The 23489-nt window shown below is 41.2% G+C and overlaps 1 protein-coding gene across 1 annotated transcript in view; it reads left to right on the forward strand.

Annotated features, from left to right (window-relative positions):
• Positions 1-7363: 7363 nt before the first annotated feature.
• LOC311059485 (integrin alpha-M-like) overlaps positions 7364-23489 on the forward strand; it is a 31570-nt gene continuing 15444 nt past the window's right edge. The window contains exons 1-16 of the mRNA XM_084077467.1: positions 7364-7392; positions 9416-9498; positions 13458-13560; positions 14080-14168; positions 14680-14750; positions 15035-15149; positions 15447-15577; positions 16601-16746; positions 16839-16989; positions 18950-19097; positions 19204-19274; positions 20408-20531; positions 20820-20959; positions 21053-21202; positions 21298-21510; positions 21628-21761. Coding sequence (XP_083933593.1) covers positions 9462-9498; positions 13458-13560; positions 14080-14168; positions 14680-14750; positions 15035-15149; positions 15447-15577; positions 16601-16746; positions 16839-16989; positions 18950-19097; positions 19204-19274; positions 20408-20531; positions 20820-20959; positions 21053-21202; positions 21298-21510; positions 21628-21761 — 1823 coding nt within the window. The 5' untranslated portion in view covers positions 7364-7392; positions 9416-9461. The remainder of the gene's footprint in view (positions 7393-9415; positions 9499-13457; positions 13561-14079; positions 14169-14679; positions 14751-15034; positions 15150-15446; positions 15578-16600; positions 16747-16838; positions 16990-18949; positions 19098-19203; positions 19275-20407; positions 20532-20819; positions 20960-21052; positions 21203-21297; positions 21511-21627; positions 21762-23489) is intronic.

Consider the following 23489-nt stretch of genomic DNA (forward strand, 5'->3'; position numbering starts at 1 on the left):
ATGGAAGCTCACTTAAAAAAATATGATATTTTTAAAGTGCATAGTCATATTTATAAGTTATTAATGTCTTCATAATTTCATCATGTGTCTCGCTAGCCAATCACAGTGCTGAATAGAGTCAGCGGGTCAATGGGGTGTACAATGGGGGCCACCCATTGCGGGTGGAAGGGGTGTACAATGGGTGGCCAATCACAGTGCAGCATTTGTCAATGTCCCAACCTCACATATAGGGGCGGCTACACCGCCCAAAAAATTGGTTTTGCACAAATCGGCCTCCTGGTGGCGCTATAACAGGCCCATGTGAAACATTTGGGGCAGAGGTTCTGAATCGGCATCCAGGGAGTGTGTGTGCACAGTTTCGCAGCGACAGGGCCAACGGTGCCAGAGATTAGATGTTCACAGACGGACACACACACGGACGGACGGACGGAGGGTAAAACATACTCTCTCGCCATGCCTTTCGGCCTGGCAGAGACAATAAAGGCAATCCGCTAAAATGTACAGGCAATTGGAGACAGCACTTAAAGGGATATTTCACTTTCAAATAAAATCCCTCACGAATTAGAATGTCCTTCTAATGCATGAGGTGGTCGTGATTTTCTGAAAATTCTGTGTTTCTATGACGTGGGTGGGTCTGAGAGGTGTGAAGTCTGGTATCAGGTAATCTCTGACTTCCCAGAAGCTCTCTCTTAAAAAACAGGCTGCGGCGAGAAATCTTTGAGGTTATGGCTAACACCTCTATCTTGTGCATGTGTGATGGGGTTGTTTTGTAGTGTGGTCACTCTGAGTTGAACTTAAATGTACTTTCCATTGACTGTCAACCAGTTTGATTGCAATGACCTGCACCTGCTACATTAGGTTTAGCTAAAAGCCTTGAGGCTTGAATTATTATTAAAGGGATATTTCACTTTCAAATAAAACTAGAAAAAGTGCTCCTCGGAGCACAGGTCTCCGCCAGGTCAGGTACGTTATTGTGGCCTCCTGGTGGCGCTATAATAGGCCAATGTGAAAAGGGTGCCATTTGTTCAAGGGCTTTTCACTGCAATCGGACACTGCATTAATGATTTGCGGCATTTGTTCCAAAAATGTGTTTTGCAAAATTAGACCTGCTGGTGGCGCTATAACAGGCCAATGTGAAAAGGCTGGCATTTCTTCCTCGGCCTAATACAAATGTGCGTGTGAAATTTCACGGAAATCGCAAGCGTTGATGATTTGAGGCATTTTGTTCAAAACGGACCAATCCTGAGTACCGATTTGTGTGATGTTTGGACAAAATCTGTAGGAGTAGTTTCAATAAATGTGTTCTGCACAAATCGGCCTCCTGGTGGCGCTTTAACAGACCAATCTAAAAGATTTGGGCCAGAGGTTCTGAATTGGCATCCAGGGAGTGTGTATGCACAGTTTCGCAGCGGCCGGGGCAACGGTGCCGGAGATTAGCTGCTAACGGACGGACAGGACACACGGACGGACGGACGGACGGACGGACGGACGGACGGACGGACGGACGGACGGACAGGGGGTAAAACATACTCTCTCGCCATGCCTTTCGGCCTGGCGGAGACAATAAACATTAAAAAATAAATATAAACTAGATAAAGTGCTACTCGGAGCACAGGTCTCCACCAGGTCAGGTACGTTATTGTGCCCTCCTGGTGGCGCTATAATAGGCCAATGTGAAAAGGGTGCCATTTATTCTTAGGCCTTTCACGGCAATCGGACACTGCATTCATGATTTGAGGCATTCTGTTCCGAAAATGTGTTTTGCTAAATTAGACCTGCTGGTGGCGCTATAACAGGCCAATGTGAAAAGGGTGGCATTTCTTCCTCAGCCTAGAGGGAATGTGCGTGTGAAATTTCACAGAAATCGCAAGCTGCGTTCATGATTTGAGGCCTTTTGTTCAAAACGGACCAATCCTGCAAACTTTGGAAGCCAACCATAGGCAACGAGGATGGAATATGGGAAATCGGACAGATCCGTGTTGATCACATGACTATAGAGGTACTGTGTACCGATTTGCATGATGTTTGGATAAAATCTGTAGGAGTAATATAAAAAAATGTGTTTTGCACAAATCGGCCTCCTGGTGGCGCTATAACAGGCCTATGTGAAACATTTGTGGCAGCGGTTCTGAATTGGCATCCAGGGAGTGTGTGTGCACAGTTTCGCAGCGACTGGGCCAACAGTGCCGGAGATTAGCTGCTAACGGACGGACAGGACACACGGACGGACACACAGACGGACGGACTGACAGGGTGCAAAACATACTCTCTCGCCATGCCTTTTGGCCTGGCGGAGACAAAAATAAATGGAAAAAGTAATGGAAAAATCACGACCACCTCATGCATTAGAAGGACATTCTAATTCGTGAGGGATTTTATTTGAAAGTGAAATATCCCTTTAAGTGCTGTCTCCAATTGCCTGTACATTTTAGCGGATTGCCTTTATTGTCGCCGCCAGGCCGAAAGGCATGGCGAGAGATGCCAATTCAGAACCTCTGCCTCAAATCTTTCACATGGGCCTGTTATAGCGCCACCTGAAGGCCAATTTGTGCAAAACCCATTTATTTACATTAGTCCTACAGATTTTATCCAAACAGTATCTCTATAGTCAACAGGGATCTGTCCGATTTCCCATATTCCATCCTCATTGGCTAAGGTTCGCTTCCACAATTTGCAGGATTTGCGATTTCCGTGAAATTTCACAAACACATTCCCACTAGGCCAAGGAAGAAATGCCACCCTGTTATAGCGCCACCAGCAGGTCTAATTTAGCAAAACACATTTTTGAAACAAAATGCCTCAAATCATGAATGGAGTGTCCGATTGCCGTGAACGACCTAAGAATAAATGGCACCCTTTTCACATTGGCCTATTATAGCGCCACCAGGAGGCCACAATAACGTACCTGACCTGGCGGAGACCTGTGCTCCGAGGAGCACTTTTTATGGGGCCAGGCTTCCAGCATGGACCCATATTGTTATTCGCATTATTCCATTTCTTCTTCTTCTTCTTCTTCTTCTTCTTCTGCCACTTTTGGCAGTTCTGGCTGAACCGTGCAGTCGCTTTTTATGAAACTCGGCCATATGGTAGATGGTCATGAAAAACGATCAAAAAATATTTCTCACAATCTTTCGTCCAAAGGTGGCGCTATAGCACTCAATTGAAAATGCCAACTTTGAACAGGTACAACTCATGCCCTGTTTGACCTACAGCCATGAAACTTGGATACACATATGCGTCTCCTCATGCTGAACAACTTTCACCCTCTGACTTTTGACCTCTGACCTTTAGATCTCCCACCATTTGGAATTATATGAAAAACAGTTAAAACCTATCTCCTCCTGGGATTTTTGAGTAATCTGCACGAAACTTTTTACACATGAACTTTGGACCTATACCAAAAAACGTTTGCAAAATATCTTCCATAAGTGAAAAAATGAAGCTTTAATGAGCCAATGAATATTGCAGTTTTATGACAATTATTCATCTGCCCCTAACACATACATGCAGACTTACCATTCTTTGAAACTTTGCAGAAATGTAAAGGGCCATTCCAAATATCACTGAAACCAATCTTACTCCAATTGGTCAAACGGGGGCGCTATAGCAATTTTTTGAAAATTGAAACTTTAAACAGGCAAAAGTCATGCCTCGTTTGGCCGACAGCCATTAGACCTGCTTACACATGTGCCTTGACTAATGAGGAACACATCTATCACGTTGACCAGTAAGCACCGCCCTTAGATTGTCCGCAATCTTGAGCAGTTTGAAAAACACTTAAACCCAGGATTTTTCAGCTATTTGCGTGAAACTGTATGATCTCTGTGATCTCCTTTTTCACAGGTTCTTGTCTGTTGGTGGCTTCTCGCTTAAATGTGTGCCCCACAACCTGAAGGTCACCAGTTCAAGCCTCACTTGGTGCAGACTTCATCCAAGTTGCATTTCACACAACATGACTATCAATGAATACATCTGCAATTGTTAAAGATAACATGAAATACTTAATTGAGTGTTTTTTACATACAGCTGATCTACAATCTCACAACTTTTCAGATAGCAATGAGAGTATGTTTTTTCAATGTATAACATACTTCATTGTGAAAATAGCCAATGTACAATCTGACAACTTTTAATGGTTTGTGAGCTTGTAGATCGGCTACTTTCACTAATTTTGGTTCTGAGGAGATGTACAATTTCTTCATTGGTAAATGGTTTGTGAACGAGTGATCTTAGTGTTAGTGAAACAGGGGCTTGGAAGGCAAGAGTTTGTGATCCTCCACAGACAATATCAGCCTGGACAAAGATATAGCACTATAGGTAGTGTTGCAGCTACCTAAGAGTGCTTCATGACCGTAAGGTTGCCGGTTCAAGCCTCACTTGATGCAGACTCATTTAAGTTGAAATGCAAAAAACATGACTCAATCTATTCCGTTTCCATGGCGCTCTCTCTCTCTCTTCAATCTATTCCATTTCCATGTCTTTCTCTTCAATCTATTCCGTTTCCATGTCTCTCTCTCTGTCTCTTCAATCTATTCCATTTGTCTCTCTCTCTGTCTCTTCAATCTATTCCATTTGTCTCTCTCTCTGTCTCTTCAATCTATTCCATTTGTCTCTCTCTCTGTCTCTTCAATCTATTCCATTTGTCTCTCTCTCTGTCTCTTCAATCTATTCCGTATCTCTCTCTCTCTGTCTCTTCAATCTATTCCGTATCTCTCTCTCTCTGTCTCTTCAATCTATTCCGTATCTCTCTCTCTCTGTCTCTTCAATCTATTCCGTATCTCTCTCTCTCTGTCTCTTCAATCTATTCCGTATCTCTCTCTCTCTGTGTCTCTTCAATCTATTCCGTATCTCTCTCTCTCTGTCTCTTCAATCTATTCCGTATCTCTCTCTCTCTGTCTCTTCAATCTATTCCGTATCTCTCTCTCTCTGTCTCTTCAATCTATTCCGTATCTCTCTCTCTCTCTCTCTCTCTCTCTCTCTCTCTCTCTCTCTCTCTCTCTCTCTCTCTCTCTCTCTCTCTCTCTCTCTCTCTCTCTCTCTCTCTCTCTCTCTCTCTTCTCTCTCTCTCTCTCTCTCTCTCTCTCTCTCTCTCTCTCTCTCTCTCTCTCTCTCTCTCTCTCTCTCTCTCTCTCTCTCTCTCTCTCTCTCTCTCTCTCTCTCTCTCTCTCTCTCTCTCTCTCTCTCTCTCTCTCTCTCTCTCTCTCTCTCTCTCTCTCTCTCTCTCAGGGGTGGCCATAGCTGAGTGGTTAGTGAGCCCGCCTAGGGAGCCAGAGACTCTGGTTGCCCCAGGTACGATTCCAGGCCAGGTCAGCAAATGTATCGATGAAATGAAATTTGTCCCTGAGCAAGACTCTTAACCCCTAATTGCTCACAGGCACTCATTGGAAACAAGACCGCAAGGACTTTCATGAACTGACCTGTTAAAGGAATTATCATTTCTCTTTCTCTCTCCTGGCCCCATATTATCGCTGCTTGCAGCTATATTTCTAGTTGTATTTTCATTCACTTTTACTTTAACTGTCACTTGGCGTTGTGTGGGGAGTGCTGTGTACGGGTTCTTATTTTTGAGTGCAGTGTCAGTGTGAAGTATTTTGCAGTGTTTGATATGAGCAGTCTATAGGACAGGCCATAGGTTTGGGAAGAAAAGTGTGGCTGATTATTTGTCCTTGTATTGGACCTCAACGGAAGGAGGACTGGACGCAATAATTGGACTGAGGGTCCAAAGAACTGATTAACATTGGTTTGTCTAAAAAAACAATATATAGCTTTTATTTTTATCAACAATATTACGTATATTATATATTTTACACTACGCTATGATGAAGTTGCAACTGACTTTTTGATTGTGTGTAAAATATCTATAAATAATTATAACATATTGATATAAGATGAGATGAAATATACTTTATTAATCCCCGAAGGGAAATTGAGGTGTTACAGCAGCATAACGTGGATCAATATACCAGACAATACAAAAAACAATACACAAGACACCTTCATAAGCCTTACATACAGTATCTATTGCATTCAAGGAATTACGGAGGAAACCATTGTTATGCACTGATCTTGTTTTGACAAATGGTAAAAAAAAAAAAATCTGTAACTTGTTACTTTGATAATGTTGTTACTTTGTGTTTTCTTTGACACTTTCCTTTCTTTTGGGGTCAGTTGGGTCCAGTAGATTCAGGAGTGGACAGTGCTCCAGTTTCGATGGACCGTTTTATGGTTGGCCTGGACCGATCCCCTTCCTTATTTTATCATTTTTTGTATACTTGTCTGTTGATATTAGTTATGTTGTGTTTCAATAATCATGTACTATACATTGACTTTCACCATAACATGTATGTATGTTATTGATCTCCTATTACTAAGAACCAGCCGCTTCAGCGGTCGCAACACCATAACAGTAAATTCTACTGTTGGAAAAAGGAAAGCACGATCATGGTTGACCAACAGAAATAATGTACTAGTTTGTATTTTCCCAATTAATAAGCTTACTTACCACAGCACTCAATGTTTCCTGACTACTTCACCACAAGCTGTTATCACTGAATAACAGAAAACACTTCCTTTTTCAGTTAAGACTACAAAGAGAGAGAGAGAGAGAGAGAGAGAGAGAGAGAGAGAGAGAAGGAGTTGTTGCTTATTAACACTGGATGAGATTCATAGATTCATCGAATGAGAGGAGGACAGGGTGAAACTGTGGTTCGGCAAGAGAGGTAAGTGAGAAAAATTATGCAAGCATAAAAAAGGGCACTTTCTCCTATATGGTGGCAATCGGGCAGGTGCTCGGGCACTGGTTGCCTCCTCTGTGTGCATGTGCCTGCAGCAGATTCTTTTTGATTCAACTTTTGGCAGTGCCATTTCAGCAAATAAGGGGAGTGGAAAAGTTGATTGTTTATTTATTTATTTTACAGCTTTAATGTAGGTTATTGAATGTTTATTTTCACACCTCTCTCATGGTGCTGTATAAGCACATTGTCAGCTGCCAGATGAACTACACTAGTACGTCTTCTTGCCCCAAAGACTTTTGGATATAGCCTACATAGGTAATCTCTGCATCATGCATCATGTCTAAAGCAATCAAAAGCTAAGCTGAGAATACGTTGCCTTTTATGGACAAGTACTAGTCCTTATAAAGACGGTACAATTTGGTTCCCAGTTGTCTGTTACTGTAACATACATGTGCTGACCTGCTACTAACTAACAGACACACACACACACACACACACACACACACACACACACACACACACACACACACACACACACACACACACACACACACACACACACACACACACACACACACACACACACACACACACACACACACACACACACACACACACACACAACTGTACGTTTACTCAAGTACTGTACTTGCGTAAGGTAAGTAACATTTTGAGTTTATAGATTCTAGTTTATAGATTTAGATTGTTATTACAAAACCTACGTCAACCAATTAAGGCCTATTGTGTAGTCTATTTTAATATAGCCTATCTAAAAGCTCATAACACGTTGATGCAATGTGTTGTGAGCTTGTAAATCGGCAAATTTTTAAAACATTTGAAAAATGTGGGTACTTTTATGTTTGTACTGTAAATATATTCTGCTGCCAATACTTTTGAACACAAACTTCGAATGCATAGAGTCTGTAAGAATGCCCTATGAAAGCAGCGCACATCGTTCGTCATTTCCATTAATACAAACATATTTTAAAATAACTTTAAAGTCTTTAAAAATTAGTTCTAAAACATGTAAAAAGTCAACTGGGCGCTCGGGTGGCACAGTGGTAAAGTATCTGCCCACCACCGTCGATTTGGATTCACTACGGTGCATCCTGTTTTGTCAATCGTCTATACGACACAATTGGCCCATGTTCTGAAGAGGGTGAAAAAAAGGCTGTGAACTATATAGTAATGAATTGTGGAGTTAGATTATTTAAACCATTCTTCACGATTGTTTTCGTGAGCACGGCTAAATCCTCAACTGATGACACACTGGAGTGAGTTTCAGTGATGTCTATAGTGTCCAGCAGACTATAGGGCTTTTCAGACGGGGAGCAACTGATGCACCTAGTAATTCGTTTTCAAAGAAAGGCAAGCCGGCAGGAAGGGAGGCGCGGGCAGTCTAACAAGAGGCGGGCACACTCTTCAAAATGTTACTCTCATGCTTGTTTCATGCACACACCCAGCCATACAAGAGTTACAATGTGTTAGGCTTTTTTGTATGAAAAGATGCGTGTTAAAACATGTCTTTTCACATGAGAAGCTCAGTGTGACCTCGCGGATCCCAGTGAGAATGCAGGTGTTTAAAGGAGACATCCGGTCATTTTAAGTGTTATGTTTGATGTGTGTCAAATCACTTACCAACGTAGAAATGAAAATCGCGTTACTCGACAGATCCCCCTATCGACCCCCACCGTTGGCATTATAGGAGTCGCTAGGATAGCAGCAATTCGCCTATTTTAACAAATGTAAAGTCTGTTTTTTTGCTTCTAGTACTCATTGTTGAGTCCCATGATAACGTAACAGGCGCTAAAACTCCCGACAAGCTAACGGCTAATAACAGAACGAGCTAATGCTGGTTGCTGGTTTCTCTCCCGACCTGGCAACCTGGGGCTGCCATGCAGAGAGATAAGCAGCCCCAGCGTTAGCTCGTTCTGTTATTAGCCGTTAGCTTGTCGGGAGTTTTAGCGCCTGTTACGTTATCATGGGACTCCACAATGAGTACTAGGAGAAAAAAACAGACTTTACATTTGTTAAAATAGGCGAATTGCTGCTATCCTAGCGACTCCTATAATGCCAACGGTGGGGGTCGATAGGGGGATCTGTGGAGTAACGCGATTTTCATTTCTACGTTGGTAAGTGATTTGACACACATCAAACATAACACTTAAAATGACCGGATGTCTCCTTTAAGCCCCCAGGTTGGCGTACGTCTTCTTTACATCTGCGCTAATTTTCCCAGCGCTTCTGCTGCACAGACAGCGCCGGTTCTAGGCTGATCAGCGCTCTAGGCGAGATTCCTCTGATGCGTCCCGCGCGCACACAAAACCGGGTTTGGGGCGGATTATGATCCGTTTTTGGCTACTTTAATTCGGTTTTAGGGTTAGGATTAGGGTTATGTTATTTAATTCTGATTTTACCAATTTATTATCTTTTTTTTTTTTTTTTTTTACTTTTTTTGCCGCCTCTCCAAACTGCCGCTCTAGGCGGCGCGGCCGCCTAGGTCGCCTGTATGGACGCGCCGGCCCTGTGCACAGACAGCATTTTGGAAGCATTTGTAAATTGTGTGAACCAACAGTCTGTCTCTGTTGGCTAGATGCATGTGAGCCAGTACAAGTAACAACATTAAGACCGCAGTCATAGTACTAATTCTGCGTTTTGATTTCAAACTCTCTCTATGCCAGATGCAGTTTCACCAATGAAAACATTTTCATCCTGTTGACTACTACAATGGGATGGACACTTTCTCTTGCAGTTTACCTGTCAGGTAAGACCATTTTTAACTCAAAACAAGAATGTCATTTAACTAAGGCCCAGTCCACAACTGTTGTATTAACTGTAGAAACATCACCACTGAAGCTCCACTGTGATGGATGCTCTATTCCATGAAGCAGCTATTAATTCACTGTGAATAGGAAATGGAACACTTTTTCAGAGTTGTTCATCACAGGAGAGGATGGGTCACGCCTTGTCTTGCCTCGTGTGATCCTCTGTGAATATATTGACATCAGGGATCTCGATATATGGGCGTAAAAGGGACACAGACAGACGGGTACAACAGGTACTCTGACAACGAGTAGGCCAATTACAAAACCGGGTCGGGTATGCATTCACAGCTTGCATTGTTTCCAACTTGCATCGTTCCCAAGTAGGCCAGTGTCGAACGGGCAACAGATCCCTATAGCATTTTATGGAGATTTGACAATTTTTGGTACATTTCATAGTTTTGGCCAAATTATTACAAAATTCATGCAAATTGCAACAAAAAAAAAGTCTGTGACTAGCGACGGTGGCCAGTGAGGTGGCCAGTAATTTTTATCAGGGAGGTCATGGCACCCTGGCCACCGCTCCACATCTGCGCATGTCTTTGGCTGATTCTGCAATTCAGGAAAATGTGTATAAATAATCTATGTTTTTACTATTATTTAGATCCCTGGGTGCCAGATATGTGTAATTAGGTCGCTGCTAGCATATTGTAATCAGTACAACTGTTTTCCCCATCCTTGAAAATATAGGATTAGCCACTGGAAACAAGATCTTAGGTGGTCTAGAACCTGAGTTACTGGTAAAATAAGAGCAGGTGGTGGCCATTTCTGAAATTTTCAGTGTAGGACACGCCTTCTGAACTTTCACACAGAAAAACTAATCAGAGAGAGAAAAAAAGATCTGAGAGAGAGATGGCTTTTGCAATCGCAAAAAATAACTTTAATTCATCTTTTTAATTAGCATTAATTACACTACATTACATTTTACTTGCAATAAAAAATATTTTGTTTTGTTGTATTTTTGGATTGATTGATTGATTGATTGATTGATTGATTGATTTATTGAAGGTACTGGGCAAATTAGGGCAGAGCCAGGTAATCAGAGCACAGTCAGCACACAGTCGGCAGGCACCAGTGCCTCAGCCTCACTGGCATTTATAGCTTAACCTATAAGTGCTGCTTGGTGTGGACAAAGCTTTAAGCCTTGTCCACACCAAGCACTTCCCACCTCTCCCGGAAGTTCCGGGAGTCTCCCGGGAATTAGTGTCCGCTCCCGGACACCCACGAGCGGCCATAAATATCTTTGGTGGTATATTTACTGCTCAGTGCTCAGATCCAGTATAGAGACAAACCACTGGAAATATGTGGATGATATGACTATGGCCCAGTCGTGGAGGCCCAAGGTAACTTGCACCCTCCAACAGACCCTGAATGGTCTGGACATCTGGGTAAACGAGCACAAAATGAAACTCAATCCAAGCAAACGCAAAGTTGTACATGTCACTTTCATGAGACAAAAAACGGCCCTGCCAACACTTTCCATTGACTAAAACATACTAGAAGTCTGTGACACAGTAAAGGTTCTGGGGGTCACCATTCAAGCTGACTTGAGCCAGGTGGACTATATGTTGACCTCAGCCAATAGAAAGCTTTTTGCCCTATGTCGCCTGAAGAAATTTGGGGTCCAATGAATAGGTTTCGATCTACCCACAGGCTACGTGCTCCCGGTGCTGGAGTATGCAGTCCCTTTCTGGCACAGTTCCTTGACTGTCGACCAGACTAAAAGACTGGAAAGAGTTCAGAAACTGGCTTGCAAAATCATACTTGGCCGGAGGTACTCGGGATACACAGAGGCTCTCCGCACTCTCACATTGTGCACCCTAGCAGAGAGGCGCACTTAACTGTGTCTGGACTTTGCCAGGAAGCTGTTTAAGTCAAACTTCAGAAACTGGCTGTGGAGTTTGCATGTTCTCCCCGTGTTTCTCAGGGTAGTTAATACCCTCACAAAAACATGCAGTAATCCTGGTCACTATAACGCCTCCCCCATGACAGCCGGGGCTGTCAATTCAGTGTTTTAATGGCACCTGTCTTTTTAAACATCTGTGATCATGCTGAAAGCTGAATAAACATAAACAAGAGCCCACCTACAAGCTCTGTAAGTTTCACACATTAACACATTCAGGGCAGGCACACAGCCGGATCTGCAACCTGCAATGCCTCTTTTACCACCTCTTGGTTCTCATTTGTTACTGAACTGTCAATCTGGCTAAATTGATTCATTTCATTCGCTGTGGGAGGGGTGGACGTCTACTAGTGACTGTAGCCTCTGGTCTGAGAGGCGCGACGTCCCGGAAATAAGGATGGGATGGGCAGGAAGGATGTACTGTCTGTAATTGTGACCTTGGCGAGCCCCAAAACTATTTTCCCAACTATCTTCCCAAAACTTTGCCACACTACTTGTCCTACATACTTTTGCCAAGAAACTCAATTCAGCTTACTGTGGAATCGTGCGCTTGTTCATGTAACTTTGAAATGTTTTGTAATTTTCTTTAAACACCCTATAAAGTCTATTGGAAAGTCAATGTTATTTCAACTGAAAACCCCTATTTCTTTCACTTGTTTGCAATCATGTTACTTCAGCATGCTTTAACTTACCAACTCCATTTAAATTTTAAAAGGTTGAGGTAGTAAATATGACTTCCCTTGCTGTGTTTAACTTTTTGGTCACTTTTATACTTTTGAAGCTATCCGACTTATAAGCACATGTGGATCTCAGTCTTTTCAGCTTTTCCAATACACACTAATGGTGTTTGCTAGAAGGGAGAGAGAAGGACACAGGAGGAATGACCCTTGTTCGTAAAGTCACTGCGGCCACAATTTTTACACTACAAATACGTTTTTTACATCACCAGGTTCGCACAGGGCTGCTCACTGATTTAATTTTGATACTCAAATTAACCGTAGGAAGTATTAAGTTGTTTTATATTTTCACATGCATCCATAAATTCCATATCAACCCATGTCCCTCTGCACTGTAGCAATTAGTGCACCTGGGGCTGTTTCATGCTTGTCAAAGTGGTGCAAAGTAACCAAGTACATTTACTCAAGTACACTAATATATACTAATATATATACTAATATATACAATAATGTACAGTACAGTGCTTACAATGCACTTTTACTTTACTTTCCATTTCTGTTACTTCTACTCCACTACAATCATAGCATTTGACAGCTTTAGTTACTTGTTACTTTGCAGATTTTATTATTAACACAAAACATATATTAACCACTTAAGTCCTATACTTTGGCTATTTGAAAAAAGCCGATCTACAATGTGACACATTATGAGCTTGTAGATCTGCCATTATTTTATTTTTTAAAAGCTTGTACATCTCAAGCTCCAATTTTCCAAAACATAACCCCACACAACAACTACTGAAGCAACATGCTGGTTCAGTAGTTCAGTAGTAGCTGAACAGCTTTGTGAGCTGTAAAAGTATTGGTAATATGGCATACTTAAGAACATCATAAACTAATACAGGTCATCGCCAATTGGAATGGAATATGGGAAATCTGACTGGATGTATCTTGATCACATGAATTGCAGAAAAGGCAAAATGACGAAAAATTTTGTCTGGCATAAATAACTAGGCATTATGATCCAAATTTTCTTTTTTTTATATTGTACGACCGGTTCAAGAGTTATAGGCCAAAATGTCAGAGTGTTTGAAGTAATAACTCATTGACAACTCTTACAGCTTCTCCCCCAAGGAACTTGTATCCAACAAGGAACTTTTATCCAACAAGGAACTTGTATTCCTTCACACATGAAGTTTCAATCTTCACCTTCACCTGCATGAATGAATATACAGTAGTACAGGCTGCTGGCATGGACATAACATAACATAACATGTCCTAATTATTGCCTTGGTGAGCTGTTGTTCCTTGTTTTTCTCAGTGTTCCAAGTTGCATTTGGTTTTAACATTGATCCTGTGGTGTGGAAATCCTTGAGTTCACCTGGTGATGGATTTGGATACAAGGTGGTTCAAAGACAATCAAGGTAAATAAAGGGAGAGCATGAAATTGTACCCTGGAATCCTTTTTTTTTTTTCACTTTGCTTGTCCGCCTGCCTGGCTTTTATCCTATTTGAAAGGGGCAGCCAAGGATTCTGATTGGTCTGTGGGCGGGACAGAGCCTTCCAATGTAAATTTCAAGTCACTTTCTACTGTGATTCGTTGAGCACTATCCAATCAGCAATGTCGTGCCTACACAGGTGACGTTTGGAAATCCGGCTCAAGCAGGATGACTGGCAGACAGACAAGCGAAGTGAAAAAAAAAAGATGCTGAACGAGCGCCTCCGTCTGGATTCCAGGCTAATGAATTTGTGTGATTGAACAGAAGTTTAAAACACTCACATACTTGACATATTTTACAATACAACATTTGCACTTCTCACTATGATAAATAAATCTACAGTAACATCCATTAATAGCCAGTGCATAAGCATCAGAAGATAACATTTCTGGATGTTTTCAATAATTTGTTAACACTTTTCTTGTCACGGATTACTCTCCTTAGCTTACTGGTCAGTGCACCCCTTGCACAAGACAGGAGCGGACAAATATATAAATGTTCTACAGAGTCATGTAGTCCCATGTCTATTGAAGGTAGGCAACAACATTAAAATCAATATAAATACCTCATTAAAAAATAATTATAATGCTATTATCATCATTACATGATGTTCATTATTCCACACAAATGGTCTCAGCTGTAAATATTACAACTTCAGTTTAAAAAAAGTAACATGATTTCTTATGATTTTGTGTTACCATTCACTCATTCATAAGAGCAAGTATCACTTTGTGCAAGTGGTGAATATCAGATTTTAGAACCTTTACAGTCATACTGGATGCGTAATAATGAAAAGTATTTATTTGCTGTGTACTTATCTATTGACATAATATGGCCGCAGACTATTAAAGAAAGATACAGTACTGAATGTTTGACTTGATGTAAAAGGCAGGGATTTTAGTTGTGACTGTAGTTTTTCTGTTTATTTCTGCAGATATTATTAATGTGTTTTTTTTAACCTATGATAGTAAAATTACGATAACACAATATAATTTAATATGCTGACATTTATCTTTACATCTTCCTTATGATATATTAATGCAGTGCCAGAGTTTGCAGTCAACATGTCCCTTGGCTTGACAATGACAAATGACCCTACCACAGGAAAGACAATTGTGAGTTAATTAACTACAGTTATGTTATGCTGTGTCAAAGTTAGAGAATAATGGTTATTATTCCAAAGTTAAAATATTCCTAAACATTAAGTTTATTATAATTTATTTACACAATTCATTAACTGGCTTCTGGAGGAAAACTTTCAGATTTATTTTCTCTATTTCACATGTGTTCTCTTTTTTAATTTGCATTAATTCCTAACCATACTCTGTGTGACAGCATAATTTCTCCACAAAACTAAATCTTCCATTTTGAATTCAGACATTCTGTTCTCCCGTTGCAGGCATGTGGTCCAACCATTCCAAGAGAGTGCAAAACTATCACCACACTCAACGGTTTATGCTTAGAGATACGTGCAAATGACAGTGTTGGATTATCTGTGCCATCATCTCTTGAACGTAAATGAATTGATTACTGGACAAGGACCTTCAGTCAGTGGCCAAACATCCATAATTTTTTTGTTCATGATTTGTGGCATTTTTTGCTAAACTGGCCCCTCCCACATGTTCATATTTAGGCACAATCCACAGAGAAGTTGAACATTATATAGTACATTTATTATACGCACATACATAAATATGAAAATGCTTAAGAAAATTGTATGAAGTTGTGTAAAAATTGCTGAAAAGCTTTAGAATGGAACAAATAAAAGAAGAGCATGCCCTAATCTTTTCTTCTAATACATTTTTTAACAGAGTGTCCAGGGACAGCAGATATTGCATTCTTACTGGACGGCTCAGGCAGTGTTCAACCCCCTGAATTCACCACAATGAAGACATTTGTGAAAAGAATGATTAGCTCACTATTGGATACTGGAGCTACACAGGTGGGACTCGTAGAATTGGCCAAATGGAAAAGAAAAATTCTAACGATAAGTCAGTTTTCTTCCAAACTGTGCCATATTTTCTATGTTGATGAAAACATGCTGATCACACATAACAATTTCCATCGCTTTTTTTCTGCACAATTATAGAACGATAGATGTGACATTGCATCATCAATGATGGGATAACATCCAGCATCTTATCTGGGCACTGTGTGCAATGCCACATAATGAGCAGAAACATGATATTCAATTAAAGGGCCAAAGAGACGAGGGAGGGTGGCTTTACTTTCCACATGTCTGTATAGAAGAGAGATTATTATTTTTTTTACCTGTATGGGTCAACCACAACTACCTAAGGAGTAATGAACAGCGTGGAGGTCATTATTGAGAAATAAACCAGAGGTGATGCAGACCCTGACAAATTACAAAAGAATGATCAAACTGGTTACCATTAATATTACTGCAGTATGGACCAGTCAAATGTCTAACATTATTGCTGAAAGCATACTACTGATCATCCCTATACATTTTCAAAAGTTATTTAGTTTCATTATTAAGTTTCATTATTTTGTTCACAGACAGGAGCCATGCATTGCTGTGGGCAGGCTAATAATCATCTTGCACCATAGAGTAGGATCCAGGTTTAGAACAGGACTCAGGTTATACAGTATGGTACCATTCTAAATGGGGATTCTTAATGTCATGTTGCTCGGATGCACTGCTCCCTGTAGCTGCTAAATACAGTTTGACATAGCCAAAACGGAGGCATACAAATACAATACGTAATTTCTGCTCATGCAGATGTTTGCTAGAGGATGAATGTGAAACGGGCCCAGTTTGAGAAGAAATTGCAGGAGCAGCGAGTTCCTCAGAAGAAAATGGGAATATAATTTAACTGACACGATTAACGATTGATGGCATTTAAAATAGAACTGCTTGTATGTTCTTCTTTCAACCTCTCCAATTGCTTGACTGTAATTGCAGCATAATGTATATTTCAGTGAATTCAATATTTCTTTCCAGTTCGCAGTTGCCCAGTACTCAACAGACCCCACCATCCACTATCATTTTGATGATTTTGTCACCTCAGGATCTTGGGAATTCCAAATTGATCGTATTAGTCAACAAAGAGGTTGGACGTTTACAGCCAAAGCAATTAGACGTGTTGTGTAAGTGCCTTTACGCATATTGACAATGTACCTCAATTGTCAAACATTTTATGACAAGAGTTTGCAAGTACAGTTTTTTTGTATTTCGACAGCGAAGGTGTTTTTTCAGGAAATAGAGGATCAAGACAAGAGGTGAAAAAGTTCCTGATAGTCATTACTGATGGTGGACTGAATGATCGATATGATTTAGCTAATGCTGCTTCCCTTGCTGCAAGGGAAGGCATTGTTCGATTTGCAATTGGGGTAAGTTGTTAAACTCACTCATCAAACCTAAACGAACCGAAACGACTTGCCATGGTTGCATCACTGCCTGGTGTGGAAAATGTACTGATCTAAACCGCAAAGTAATATAGAGGCTCATGTGAACAGCCGAGTGCATCAGAGGGTACAGGCTGACATCTATATAGGACAGAGGCACCCCAACCACAGATTGTTTCACATGTTACCATACTTGTGGCAAGTGGCTTCATAGCCATTACTAGCAGTACATTTGTGAAACAGCTACAGTACTTCCCTCAATCAGGTTTATCAATGATCAGGCCAGAAAAGAAAAACAACTGAAAACTAGACGCGTCGCAATTTGCAATTGCAAAGTGTGGTTGCGCCGACGCCGGTCGGGACTCGAGTAATACGCCGGGAGGAATACCGTTGGAGACTGCGCCAATTACATTGTCACGTCACTCCTGAGATCACTTGCGTTTCATTTTGAAGGGACTGACCCCCCCAAAAATCATGTTTTTGCATCAAACGGTGACATTTTGCGCATTCGTGGCGCCCCCTATGGGTCAAAGTGGAAATGCTTTTGGGGACTCGTTGAGTAAATCACCCTCGACATGTGATTCAAATTTGGGATCGATTGGACGTTTCGTTCGTGATTTTTGACATTTTTGGTGAAACGGGTCCCTCCCACTAACTTTGGAAACAATTTACGGAAGAACGGTAAGGACTATCATAATGCCGTTTGGATATGTTTATCGCAGGGGTCCATAGATCACGTGTACCGATTTTTGTGTGATTTGGAAAAAAAAATTAGGAAAAGGAACAAAAAGTGTGTTTTGAAGAAAATTCAAAATGGCGGAAAATATATCCTGACGCAAATGGGCGTGGCCTATATGGGGAGATGCGTTGTGACCCAAGGAATCCAGGGGAATTTTTTTTATTTTACGACCTACGGTTCAAGAGTTATAGGCCAAAACGTAAAGTGGGCTGTTATAGCGCCACCATGTGGCCGACTGGTGTGATTATTTTTTAAATAATTTTGCAAAAAACTATTAACCTCCCCTCCAAGTCTTGTAACTGTAGCCCTTACGGTTTCCGAGAAAAAAATACTTTAATGGGAGTTTGTGCAATTCCCATGAAGGTGAATGGAGAAATGTAATGCACTAATAAATTTTGATTTTACGACCTACGGTTCAAGAGTTATAGGCCAAAAGGTAAAGTGGGCTCTTATAGCGCCACCATGAGGCCGAATGGTGTAATATTTGTTTCAATAATTTGGCAATAAACTATGAACCTCCCCTCAAAGTCTGGTAACTGTAGCTCTTACGGTTTCTGAGAAAAAAATACTTGAATTTTAGTGTTTTCACTTTTCCATTGAAGTGGATGGGGAAATTTAATGCACTAATAAATCAATATCAATTAAACTATGCAGCCAATCTCTTAGCCTTATGCAAGTGCACGATTCCCGGTCAGACCGGTCATTTTGACATATAGCACTAAATTGGGAAAAATAAACTGTGGGAGGAGTAGCGGCCCGAAGTATTGTTTATCTATAAATAAATAAAGTATAAGGAGTACTATAGTCTGGTTGCCCTGTTAGGGCAACCACACTAATTTTCACCATTCGCCATTTTCACTATTTGTTTTAATTGTTTGCCTATTGACATGCCCAAAATAGTGTGTGTGTGTGTGTGTGTGTGTGTGTGTGTGTGTGTGTGTGTGTGTGTGTGTGTGTGTGTGTGTGTGTGTGTGTTTCTTACTGTTACTATTTTTAATGCTGCTACAATGTTAATAAGTAACCAGAAAAACAAACTTTTTACTCGTGTACATGTACATGTACACAAGATGTAACAACAGACACCTTCACCTCCACCTTGAGGATTAATGCTCAGTTTTGAATCTATGTCTTAATATCGATGTCAATATATATAAGCAGCATTGTCATTCACAAGATGGTAAACATCCTGTATTTTGATATCCTAAGGTTGGAAGTGCTTTTAATGAACCTTCAGCAAAAGCAGAGTTGGACATCATTGCTACCGATCCATCGACGCACGTGTTTCGAGTGACCAACTTTCAAGCTCTTGATGGAATTGGGAAAGCTTTGCAGAACAGCATCTTTCCAATTGAAGGTATCGTTCGAGCACAAATCTGGTTCAGCAGGAAAATCATCACTTTTTAAAAAAAATCATAATTGAGTTGATAGATATTTGTTGTTGATTTATTTTGCCTTTACAGGATCTCAGAGCGGTGGCTCATTGAAACTGGAATTGGCTCAAGAGGGATTCAGTGCTGCTAACGTACCTGGGGTAATCAAAAACCTGTTCATTCCTTATGTTTTGTTGTTGACAAACATTTTTTACAATGCTGTCTTTTACATATAGAGCCCTATTTTAGGGCAAGCAAATTGGTGTGGAGGTGTGCAGCAGACAGGAAATATTTGGGCAAGTTTTAGCTCTCGTGCGTGTGTTTGGTGTTTATGGTTCTCAAAGTGGGTGCCGAGTGGCGACACACCTTAGCAGGAAATATAAATATATTTTACTGAGTTTTTTTTTAATGAATTCTAACCCACACTTGAAATTGGATAAATGTTGGTAGGCTATCCAACAAAACTGCTGTGCTTCAGGACAAAGCCTTTCATATAGTCCATTGTACTCAAAGCATAGCATACAAACAATTATTATTGTGGCCAATCTCACAAACTACTACACTGATCAGTGTAAAATGTCTTGTGCATGCTGCCAAGGAAATAAAATATACAATTTATAAACTCAAACCCACCATCCTTGCAGGCTATGGGATATGGAATGGGACACAAACTTTCCTTCCAGAATATGAGATCTATATTATGGCTTTAGCTGAAAAAACATGCAAATATTGCCTCATAGTTGATAATTCACCTGTGTACACCGCACACAGAGAGAGCAACATACGCTACTGTACGTGTGTGTGATGCATCGGAGAGACATGCATTTCAGTTAATACCCCTGTCTGGTTAATGGAAAGTTAGCAACACACGCACCTACTGTATGACATGCATGTACAGGAGAGAGAGAGAGAGAGAGAGAGAGAGAGAGAGAGAGAGAGACACAGAGAGACAGAGAGAGAGAGAGACTTGTTACTGCCTGGAACATTGTAGGTTTCCTGATTGGGGAGATTTGCTCTCCACTAAGCGGCCCTTTCTAGATAGTGTTTTCTCAGTGGTACGTACATTTTAGTTTCAACAAAGTGCATTAGGTCTGCTCCATTTTGCAGCCTGTGATATAAGTAATAATTACATATTTAAACAGATCCATCTTTTGTAGATCGAGGTACGGCACAAACAGTTATCTCAGTGGATACCCTAACAATTTTCCCTTGAAAGTTGGAAGTACAGTATGGAACAAAATGTTCCATACTGTAGAAATTATACATTTAAAAAAACTGTGCCTACGTATACTAGGGAGAATTCCAAATGGCAGCTGTTGGTGCCTACCAGTGGAGGGGGAGCTACCAGGAAGTCTCAACAGAAGGCCAGAGGGAAGACCTCAAGGAGCTTACAGATATGGATCCTGACAGTTATCTTGGTGAGAAAGTACAAAATGAACTTCATATTATATTACTGTATTGTGTACTGTATAGTGATCATCAAGTGTAGAACAGTCTGTAAGTAATTTAAGACTATAATGTTCTACATCAGAATCTATTGGCATGGCTTTCATTTTAGAGTCATTATATGTAATATTATATTATCCCCATATGAGGACAGGGTTTGTTTGCTTTAAGGTCATATGATAATCAGCATTAACAACCTACTGTACATGCACCCCAAGCATAATTATTTCTAATGTTTACTCTGTGCTGTTTTCTCCTAGGTTACTCCATGGCCATTGCCATAAGAAGAAGTGGCTTTGTCACCGTTATAGGTGCTCCAAGATTTAAACACATGGGGATGGTAATGGTGTTCTCCTTCGGGGAACTCCTCCAAAGGATCAACCCTTCGACAAATCCACAGGTTTGTGTTCAAATTATTATTCACAGTACATTTTCTTCTAATAAATGTAATTATTCCTCCTAACCTTTAAATGATGATTTCTGGTTTGCTCAGTTTCCGATTGGGGCATATTTTGGGGCAGAGGTTTGTACCATGGATGTGGATCGAGATGGATACACTGACATAATCCTCATATCTGCTCCTTCATTCATGGAGGGAGATAGAGAGGGCAGAGTCTTCGTCTGTAGACTTAGCATTGGCATGGTCAGTGTTTTTACTTTCTGTCATCATACATCAGTTTGAGTTTTGAGAATTATAATTTGAATACTCATTCCTATTATTATCATTTTTTTCCCCAGAGAGTTGATTGTCTATCCGATGGACAAACAATGTTGAAAGGTGTTGCAGGAGAAAGAGGAAGGTTTGGTTCCTCTCTTGCTCCACTGCCTGATCTCAACAGTGATGGAGTCAATGATTTGGCTGTGGGAGCACCACTAGAGAATGATGGTCAAGGAAGCATCTATATTTTCCATGGTGATGGAAGACGAAGAATCAATCCCATGTATTCACAGGTGTGTGTGTGTGAGTCCAAGCCAATGCTAATCCAGTGGCCATGGATTGAAGCAGCGTTTTTTTTTTTTTATAACTCGATCTCTTAAAACATTCTGTTACCTTTCTTCCTCATTTAGAGAATCCCTGGCTCCGATGTCCAGCCTGGACTGCGGTTCTTTGGTCTGTCCATTAGCCAGTCTTCTTTTGACCTCAGTGGAGACAGCCTGCCTGACTTGGCAGTGGGTTCAAAGGGTGCTGTCCTCCTACTCAGGTAAATATAAAGAATGGTGTAATTCTATCCCTGGTGTTATTCTGGTCTTCTATACCTCTACCTCAAGACATCAAACCCTTTTACACTTATAGCTTGAGCCTGTTTCTAGCACATCTGAAAACTTCTGCATACAGAAGGCACTAAAAAGGGCCTTTCATCCAACTTATTTTTTTACTTGATCTGAAAGGAAAACATGTGACACAATTTCATCATTAGTGTCATCAGAATATGTTACCAGACTCCAACTCTAATAATATAATAAAATAAAATAAAAAACACCAACCAAATGTTCACAATGAACACAGCAACACAGAATTGTATTGATCACCAATTTCAGTGTAACAGAGACTCATCAACTTTGTTCTGGGCTTGTTATGACCTCTACGCATGCATAGACCTATGAACTCTCCATAGCCATTTGTGTTTGGCTGGCACTCTTATGATCAGTGCTGGCTTAATGCAAGGACATTAACACATTGGGTGCCAGAGGTTTATTAAAATATTATACGTTCAGTGCCTGCTATTCTTCCATCCACTTATGTTGATACGTTTCGTGCTGTAGAAGCCCCGACGCGGAAGTGCATGTAAACAAAGCGTGCGTGCGAGACGGCGGAGGGTCCCGACTAACGCCTGAAACAATAATATTTCTAACGCGATCTTCCATTGCAGAGTGATCACCGATCGAAAACGGCTCGCTTCCACCACATTAAAAAGAAATGGAGATATTAAGCTTTTAGTCAAGGAGATAACATTGGAAAGGGCGACCGGAAGGATTTTTGACATGGATCCACATCCGGCCTCTCCTTCTCAGAAACTCCTTGGATGATCCCAAAGTTTCGTTAGAGCGCCCCACGTATAAAAATACAATTGGGTCAAACACGGTCCGGACCGTTTTCGGCACTTCTTGTTTGGATTCTCAAAAACGGTCCAGACCATTTTTGGCACCCGATGTGTTAAGTGCTGCAGCACTGGGCACCAACCTTGGGGGGGCACCAAACGGCAGGGCAAAAGTGAAAGAAGACTATTATCGTGGAAAGACCGGCAAAATATTGAAACAGTGGCTTCTGAAGAACCGGTAAACAGTGAAATGCGTCGGCAGCACCCGTTTGCGAAAACTTGCCGCTGCAAAGAGCTGAGCTAAATTGGCAGAGCCAGGTCACTCACTACATCACCTCACACAAGAACCTCCTCCATGTCTTTCCGACTACACCAGATGTAATGATTTAGACCCGAGCTGCGATCAAACCCCAGCCTCCCACTCGGCAAACCGACGCACAGCCTATCGTGCCAATAGAGCTGAGCTCGATTGGCACAGCTGTTGTGGCCGGGTCTTGTCTGGGCCACTACATTAGCATTTGGCAGTATTAAACCACCGGCTTCGGATGCTGCCAATGCACTGAATGGGACATTATCACGTTTAATCAGACTATCGATTGGTCTAAGTAGGCGAGATACTGACCTACCCACGTTTAATCAAACTATTGATTAGTGAGATACTGACCTACCCGCTGACCTACCACGCTCACCCCAAAACATGATTTAAGATTCTGTGCCTATCGGTACATAACTGGGACGGCGCTGAGTCGGCTCAAGCGAACTTTGCAACGTTCGGCACGGCAACTTGCTCGCTTTAGCTCGGTCGGTGGTGCCTCTCGTAGCTCAAGTTCGCATGAGACGATGCGCCTCCGACGCGAATGCACTGGAGTGCAAGGCATAGACTCCAACAGC

The sequence above is a fragment of the Gymnoscopelus microlampas genome, assembly GCF_963454915.1.
Source record: "Gymnoscopelus microlampas genome assembly, chromosome: 14".
Taxonomy (NCBI): domain Eukaryota; kingdom Metazoa; phylum Chordata; class Actinopteri; order Myctophiformes; family Myctophidae; genus Gymnoscopelus; species Gymnoscopelus microlampas.